Here is an 8,867-nt window from a genome sequence, read left to right on the forward strand (position 1 = left end):
TTAATCCCAGCACTCGGGAGGCAGAGGCAGGCGGATCTCTGTGAGTTCGAGGCCAGCCTGGTCTACAAGAGCTAGTTCCAGGACAGGCTCCAAAGATACAGAGAAACATTGTCTCAAAAGAAAAAAAAAAAGAATCCCTATCAGGGTACAAATAAAGACACCACAATAAGCGAAGGGAGCTAAAATCTGAGTGAGGGCTAAGAAAATTACTCACAATACAATCTTTCTATCCATGTTTCTTTCTTTCTTCCTCCTTCTCCCCCTCCTCCTCTTTCTTTCATATTCCTCACAGAGATCTGCCTGCCTCTGCATCCCAAGGGCTGGAATTAAAGATGTGTGCCACAATACCTTGAGCTCATAGAGAGCCATCTGCCTCTGCCTCCCAAGTATTGGGATTAAAGGTGTGATCCATCACATTCAACTACTCTCTTTCTTTCTTTTAAAGACTTTATCCTTCCCCCCCCCAAGCCTACATAAATTTTTAAACACAGTAGACCATTTAGAGGTTTTCTTTGACTTTGAATCTATCTTTACTGTATATCGCTCTTTTTCTGAACACATAAGTCTTTAATTTGCTAAGTGATATGGCTAGGATTAAAGCGATGGCTTTGATGGTTGGGCTGGATCTAGCCCATTCCTTAGCTTTTTTTTCTGAGGGTCTAGTCTCATGGCAGAGGTACTGGCCAGAGCCATGTTTATTGCCACAACTCTATGGAGTTTCCAGGTCCCTGCCACCACCAAAAAAGTATGCAGTTTTTCATCAACACCATGTAAGTGTTTTGTGGCAGGACCTCTTAAAAGAGCTGTAAGGTTTTGCTGTTAAAGCTGAGTCAGGAAGCCTCTCTTAAATAAGATGCGCTTGCCTCTAGCAAAGAGAGCAAACCCAAGAAATTGCTGCTACCAAGAAGCCATGCTTAACCCTGTTATTTTGTGTCTAGAATTACTTCCCAAGCTCTCTCAGACACAGTTGCCCACATGTTGGGCACCATTTGTATTTTAAATAAACTCTGGTTGGTCAGTAGCCAGGCAGGAAATATAGGTGGGTAACAAGGCAGGAAATGAGGCAGGGCAACGAGAATTCTGGGAAGAGGGAAGTTTCAGTCTGCAGTCATCACCCAGAGAGGAAGCCAGATACAGAGCAAGCAAGATGTGACTGCCTTGCAGAAAAAGGTACCAAGCCATGTGGCTAACACAGACAAGAATTATGAGTTAATATAAGTTATAAAATTAATTAATAAGAAGTCTGAGCTACTGGGCCAATCAGTTTATAATTAATGTCGACCTCTGTGTGATTCTATGGGACTGAATGACTGTGGGACCTGGTGGGACAGACCTTGCTGGGCTAGTCATTGCTGTGACTGAAGGCTTCACAGCTGGGAAGGACTTCTGATGGCTTGTCTCACTTGGCTGCTTGCACACACATTTGGATACTATGAGAGATAGTCCTTAGGGAGTTCAGAAGTTTTTTCTGAGCAATGAACACAAAGTACTGTCATTTGTTTTCCAGTTTTAATAAGACTAACACAAGTGAAAAGACCAAGATTTTCATCCTGCCAGACTTCATCTTCTAAAACAAACACCTCATCACGTCAAAACTAGAAAAGAACCTAGAAAAATAATCCACTAAATGTAATAATTTCCAAATACAGTATGATAATGACCATACCTTTCTTTGCCTGCTGTTCTCATTATTCCTATACCATTTACCTTAGTGATAAAATCTTCTGGATTTTCTTCACTACCATAATCAATGAGGCCATGCCATGGGATGTTCATATTTACACTGGTTATTGAAACTCCTGGCTTATTTAGCTTGCTACATTCTTCATATTCTAATGAATCTGGATATATATTTTCCTACTGTAAGTCTATTATAACCTTAACTTTTCATTTGTAAACATTCAGTTATTAATCATGACTTTGGATAAAGTTCTCCAACAAACTATATAACTAAGTATATCTTTTAAACTTATTTTATCTCTATGAGCATTTTACCTGCGTGTATGTCACCATATGAGTGCTTGGTGCTCATGAAGGTCAAGAAAGCATCAGATCCCCTGGCACTGGAGTTACAGAGCGTGAGCCACTATGTGGGTGATGGGAATTGTACTTGGGTCTGTTGCAAGAGCAACAAGTGCTCTTAACTGCTAAACCACCTCACCAGCCACAAAATCTCATTCTTAAACTTTGATTGAATTTTTTTCTTTCATAATTTCATACATGTTACATGTGCATTCTGTTAACAACTCCATCTCTCTCCCTTCATCACCTGCCTGTTCCTGGCAAGTTCACTTTTCAAGTTCATGTTAAGCATTTAGGTTTTTGAAATTAAAATATGACATCATTTTCACCATTCCCTCTCCTACTCCAATACCTCCTATATATCTCCATTCATGGCCTCTTGTTGCAAGTTCATAGCCTTTGCTGGGTTTAAGGACTGCTTCATTTAACCAGGATCACATGTGACTGTGCTGTGGAATTATCTGCTGGAGGCTGATGGGATCCTCAGTGGGAACACAAGTGAAGGTCATGACTGCCCCTTCCCTAGAACTCATCAGCAAGGAGGGGTAGTTCTGTAAACTCCTCCCTAATCCTTTACTCTTGATAGACACTATTTTGTATAAGTCTACTGCAGGCAACTGCAGATGTGTCCATAACTGCACTGGCTGTGGTTTGCCTAGAAGAGAACATTTTATAGCTCTTTGCCAAAGAATAGTCCCTTTGTATGCTATGAAGATGTGTTTCTCCCATTGTTAATAAAAAGCTGATTGGCTGATAGCTAGGCAGAATTTTTGAGGCAGCGGAGGATGCTGAGAAAAGGGGCAAAGACAAGAGTCATGAGGAGACATGGAGAGAAGATAAACATGCCATGCTGAAAGAAGGTATTGCCATGTAGCAGAGTGGCAGATAAGAAATATGGGTTAATTTAAGTTATAAGAGCTAGCTAGTAATAAGTCTAAGCTATTGGCTCAACATTTACAATTAAGTTTCAGGGTGGATTCAAGAGCAGTGATGGGAGGAATCAGACATGGGAAACTTCTCAGTTTCGTTTCAGGAGAGATGGACGAAGAGGAAGCACATCCCCAGCAGTGGACAGGTCCCAGCAGAGGATGTAAGGAGTTGGCGAGGGAAACAAGTGAGCCAGGCCATGATGGCTGACTAACTAGCAGCCTAAGTGCTTCATTATTTATTCAGCATTTAGTAAGTAGGGATACATTCATGTTGTTCCAAAACATAGATCATATCTTTTTGTTTTGGGGCACGTTTTTTTACTTTCTTTTGCTTATCTTTTAGTCATCATTAATAAACTAGGAGGGAACAGTTATCATTTCCAATCATTGCCCTCAAGTTTTGACATCATTGATAAACAGAGTTATCTTTTATAATCAGTCTTGCTCATTAACCCTATAACCCAATTTTTAAGACTCTAGAAGCATATGACAGGATGTTCTCAGGCTGGTAGCTTTTGTGGCTACAAGGACACCAGGCTAAAACAAAATCCCCAAGCTAGTCTGGGCAGACTGCCATGTCCCAAGCAGTGTATTAATTCTTAATGGTCAGAGTGCCCAAGAAATATCCTCAGGCCAAAGCTCCTGCAGTTATTATTCAAATTCTGGCATAATACAATGTTTACATTTGATATCTTCATAATCCTGGCATTCTGTGTTCCTTGGTCATATGACATCATGGTGGCTCTGTATGAGCTAACTTTTCTAAGAGAGGTCCTGACATCACATTCTTTTATCATTTCTACATCATTCTTTGCACATCAGTAGGAGTCTCTGTGTAGGACAGAGGTAACCAGATAATCTAACTTTGTTGCTGTATGTGCCATGAAATTACCTGAGTGTATAGTGGGAAGAGGCTTACAATCTGAACTGTGGCTAACTCCTCTAGCCCACCAAATCTTTTTTTTAATTTTAATTTTTTAAATGATCTTTTCTCATTTTACATACCTATCCCAGTTCCCACTCCCTCCCCCCTCCAGGTCCTCCCACAGTCCCCCAACCCCACCCCCTATCCATGCCCCAGAGAGGGTAAGACTTCCCATGGGAAGCCAACAAAGTCTGACATATTCTGAGGAGAGACCAAGACCCTTCCCCCATATTTAGGCTGAGTAAGGTATCCCTCCAAAAAGAATGGGTTCCAAAGTCAGTTCAAGCATCCACGATAAATCCTGGTCCCACTGTGAGTGGCCCTATGGATTGCCCAAGTTACACAACTGTCACCTACATTCAGAGGACCTAGTTTGGTCCTATGCAGGTTCCCCCACTATCAGTCCAGAGTCAATGAGCTCCCACTAGCTCAGTCAGCTATTTATGCGGTATCCCCATCATGGTCTTGACCCCCTTTGCTCATTTTATTGCTCCTCTCTCTCACTGGTCTCTGGAAGCTAAGTCCATTGCTTAGTTATGGATCTCTAAATCTGCTTCCATCAGTTGCTGGATGAAGGTTATATAATGACAATCAAGGTAGTCATCAATCTGATTACAGGGGCAGGCCAGTTCAGGCACCTTTCCACTACTGCTTAGGGTCTTAGCTGGGGTCATCCTTATGGATTCCTGGGAATTTCTCTGGTGCCAGGTTTCACACTAGGCCCATAATTAGCCCACCAAGTTTTGTTGAGCTTTTTGAGTTTACTTTGTTTTGATTCTCTAGTCCCTGAGTAAGTACAGGGATAGATGTTTCAAGAATGTCTCACAGTCTCATAAAGAGACCTCTGGCTTCTTTATGTGTGTCACAACCTTCAAGTAGATAAGGGCATCTCCAGAGAGAGAGAGAGAGAGAGAGAGAGAGAGAGAGAGAGAGAGAGAGAGAGAGAGAGAGTTGCATGTTCAGGACTGTCCTGGGGAAGCTTAGAAGCAGAAGGCATAAATGATTCATAAGAAATTTCCATCCATCCAATATCCCCAAATTGTACAAATATTAAAAGTATCCCAAGTCAACCAGTGGGGATGACAACCAAGGTGGCATGGCAGCTCAGCTTTGGGGGATCTTTGTGAAGCAGCTATGCTGGCTTTATTACTCTTACTGTTCCCATCAGATGCGGCTGTGCCAGTACAGAAAATCTGCCTACAGCCCTTCTCCCTATCTTAGCTTTCACGTTCTTTGTTCTCTCCCATAATGTCCCCTGAGCCTCAGAAGGGGCAGTCTAAACTTTAAGGTGGAGCACGCAATCATCCGGTCCTCAGCATCTCGAGCCGCTCATTCTCTGCAATCACTGATGTTCACTACAGAGGGAGGCTTCTGGGGAAAGCTGAGACTGGCATTTCTCTATGGGTATGTGATGGTTTTACTGTCAATTTGCCCCAAATTAGGATTTTTTTGAACTTTTACTGATTTTTTTTTTGTGGATTTCACATCACGTACTCTGATCCCATTTATCTTCTTCACATCCACCCTCTATCCTTGCAACCACTCCCTCCCAAAACAAAACCAAATTGAAAAGAAAACCAAAACCCAAACAAAACTAAAATAAAAACAAGAAGAATCTTGTGGAAGCTCTAGTGTGGCCCATTAAGACACAAAGGTTACCCTTCAGTCTATTCATCTTTATTTGACCGTGTCCATTAGAATTAATCTCCCTGTTAAGATGAGTAGCTAGGACTTGTTAGAGACTCTGCCTCAACAAACAAACAACCCTCCAAAACAAAACAATAAGCATCAAACCACTACCACAACACTTCTAAAGATCAAGTTATGTTCACCAAGCCAGCCCCAGAGGATACTAAAGAGAAGAACACATGTATTTCTGAGACTGTAGGGAAACAATAGGGATTAAGCAAAGGAGGACTAAGAAAAAGGTGAGCCAAAATGTCATTTTTCAATAACATAATAATACATTTTCAATAATAACTTTGACTATCAATGGTTCCAGCTGCTCATTCAAGAGGCAGACTGGATTTATCCCTACTGCTTGTACGGGTTTTTTGGGAACCTATTCTCTTTGGATGGATACTTTTCTCAGCCTAGATATAGTAGGAAAGGCCTTGGACCGTCCCCAAAGCAATGTGCCTTACCCTCTCTGAGGAGTGGATGGGGGTGGGATGGGAGAGGGGTATGTGGAATGAGGAGGGAGTGGGAACTTGAATTGTTATGTATAATAAAGTTTTTTTTAAAAAAATTAAAAACAAACAAAAAAAAAAAAAGAGATTTCAACTGGATATAGTGGCACACACTGTTAATTTCAACACTCTCTGAGTTCAAGGCAAGTCTGATATATATACACTTACACACACACACACACCTTGATGGAGGTCATTATCACTTATTACAAAAGATGACAATTAACACTAGGTCTCTGATGAAGAAATCTCATTTTACAAGGACTGTGAGAAATACAGATTCAGCCGGGCGGTGGTGGCACACGCCTGTAATCCCAGCACTCGGGAGGCAGAGGCAGGCGGATCTCCAGGAGTTTGAGGCCAGCCTCGTCTACAAGAGCTAGTTCCGGGACTGGCAACAAAGCTACAGAGAAACCCTGTATCGAAAAACCAAAAAAAAAAAAAAAAAAAAAAAGAGAAATACAGACTCCAGAATATCTTTTGTGTCTGTCTGTAATTTTGCATGTGCTAAATTACATTCTTTCCCTAGCAGCTATGGGGAACTCCCAACAGCCTGTATCTAATGTGTGTGTATCTCATGAATGCAATCCCAATCTACTGGCATTTTTACCTGTGGATTGTCAAGAAGGGGGCTCCTCTTCAGCTGTTTTGTCCAATTGATATTAATAATGTTAGTTTATACAGAATTTTGATGAAAAAATGAACACAAAGAGATGCCACTCAAGTTCCCCTTCAGAACTCTACTGGAACACAGCTCAAGAAAACAGCTGCATTTCCCCACCTGCAAGATAGACATATACTATCAACTGATATCAACTTCAAAGTAGCTTTAGATTAGAGCAGGTGCCTTGCTAATGGGCTGTAAGATGAACTATTCACAGAAAGATACAATCTTACTTACAAGATCCCAGAGCCAGCTGTCTGATTTATTGAGCCAAGGTAAAAAGTACGAAGCAACTTAACTGTGGTGCCAGGTCTGGCTGATTACCAAGGACAGTGCTTAATTCTCTGTGCAACCTCAGTTTTATGGCCTTTGTTCAGATACCATGGGGAGAGAGCCCCTAACTGGCCAACACTGCAAAATATAAACTAACTTCATAGCCCAGAGAGAGAGAGAGAGAGAGTTACAAGTCTCCCCCTTTTATGGTCAAGGGTTACATGCAGGATAAAAAAATGCTTTTAATGTCACTGTGCCTTGGAGGAGTACTGAGTAAGGTTATCTGCACATGCACCATGGAACACAACAGCCTACCACACCCAACAACAGTAGATAGAGACGATCAAGATCAGAGCAGAAATCAATTAAATAGAAATGAAAGAAAGAAAAAACGAATCAATGAAATGAAGAGTTGAAAAGAGGAAAAAATATTTATCATATTTTTTTATTTTCAAATGTATGTGTGTGTAGGTAAATGTAAGACAAGGCACACGTATGGAGGTCAAAGGACAACTTGCAGGAGTTGCTTCTCTTCATCCATCATGTGGGTTCCAGGGATTGAAGCCAGGTCATTAGTGCTGGCAGCAAGGGAGCCATCTTACCAGCACTACCAAGTAGATTTCCTTTTTTTCTTCAAGTAATACCCTGCTGTCGGTGATGGAATGCTTTACAGTTGGTGACTCCCCTAGACTTTAGATCCAAGGCTCCCATCCTTCCCAAGTCCGGCCAAGGATATTGGGGTCTGTGGCCTGGTCCACCAAGCACTTCACTTGAGTCTCTTCTGAAAGTCCACTCTCCGGCTCTTGTGCACGAATGCTGTGGTCTTTGTTCCCTCGAGCCACAGCCGTATAACTCCCAAAGGCAGATGAGTTTTCATGGCCTAGATATAACTCGTCACTGGAAAAAGTATTGAACAAATATGAAAACACAAATACAAATGATTTCCCCTTTGACCTGAGAGCTGGTTACCCTTTACAAATAGTCTACCACCATTTATACACTGTTTTCTTCCTGCCACTCAAAACTTTGAATTCAAAGTTTGGGTTAGTAGGAAAACAAAACATGAGTAATATAATTATTAACATTTGTTTGGAAAATTTTGCTTTTATTTTTCTAGAGCAGACACTTAGAAGTAGAACTGCTGGGTACAGCTTCTTGAGGAGCTGTCAGGCTGTTTACCATAACAACTGCACTATTTTTCATGCCTACCATAATTACAGTTCTCCACATCCCTGCTCACACTTCTCCTATCTCATCTGAAAGTTGTCGTTACACACTAGATGCAGAACTTCATTTGCACTTCCTTAATGACTCTTCACACAATTAGTGGCCGTTTGTACCATTTGTACATTTGCACATCCTTAGAGAAATGTCTGATTCCTTTGATCTTCTTTAGAAATTAGGTTATCAAGTTTACTTTTATAAAGGATTTTATTTATCGATTTTTATTTCCTTAAGGATTTTGTTTTTGAAAGAAGGTCACCTTTTGTTGAGGGCAGACTCAAACTTGATTGTGCTAAGGATGTCTTCTACCTCCCACAGGCTGGGTTTATAGATCTGTACCACCACAATGGACATTAGAAAAATTATTTTAGAGATTTGTGTCTGTGCCTGTGGGGGCCTCCAAGGGCCAGAAGAGGACATCGGGTCCCCGGAGCTGGAATCACCAGTGGTTATTGGCTCTATAAAGTGGGGCTGAAACTGCATTCCTCTAGAGAGCAAGCACTCTTAACTACTGAGCCATCCTCTCTCTACTACCCTACCCAGCACTGTGCTTTTAAAGAGCTTATAAGCCCTTTCTCAGATACATGACTCATAAGAACTTTGTCCATCTGTGCACTGTCCTCATTTTTTTTTTTTTTTTT

The 8,867-nt window shown here is 41.3% G+C and overlaps 1 protein-coding gene across 1 annotated transcript in view; it reads right to left on the bottom strand.

The window, feature by feature from the left end:
• Nucleotides 1-7,509: 7,509 nt before the first annotated feature.
• The window catches only part of Prkdc (protein kinase, DNA-activated, catalytic subunit), a 174,764-nt gene continuing 173,406 nt past the window's right edge, over nucleotides 7,510-8,867 (bottom strand). The window contains exon 85 of the mRNA XM_013354879.2: nucleotides 7,510-7,899. Within this exon, the coding sequence (XP_013210333.1) occupies nucleotides 7,695-7,899 (205 nt within the window). The 3' untranslated portion in view covers nucleotides 7,510-7,694. The remainder of the gene's footprint in view (nucleotides 7,900-8,867) is intronic.

The sequence above is a fragment of the Microtus ochrogaster genome, unplaced genomic scaffold (genome assembly GCF_000317375.1).
Source record: "Microtus ochrogaster isolate Prairie Vole_2 unplaced genomic scaffold, MicOch1.0 UNK77, whole genome shotgun sequence".
Lineage (NCBI taxonomy): Eukaryota > Metazoa > Chordata > Mammalia > Rodentia > Cricetidae > Microtus > Microtus ochrogaster.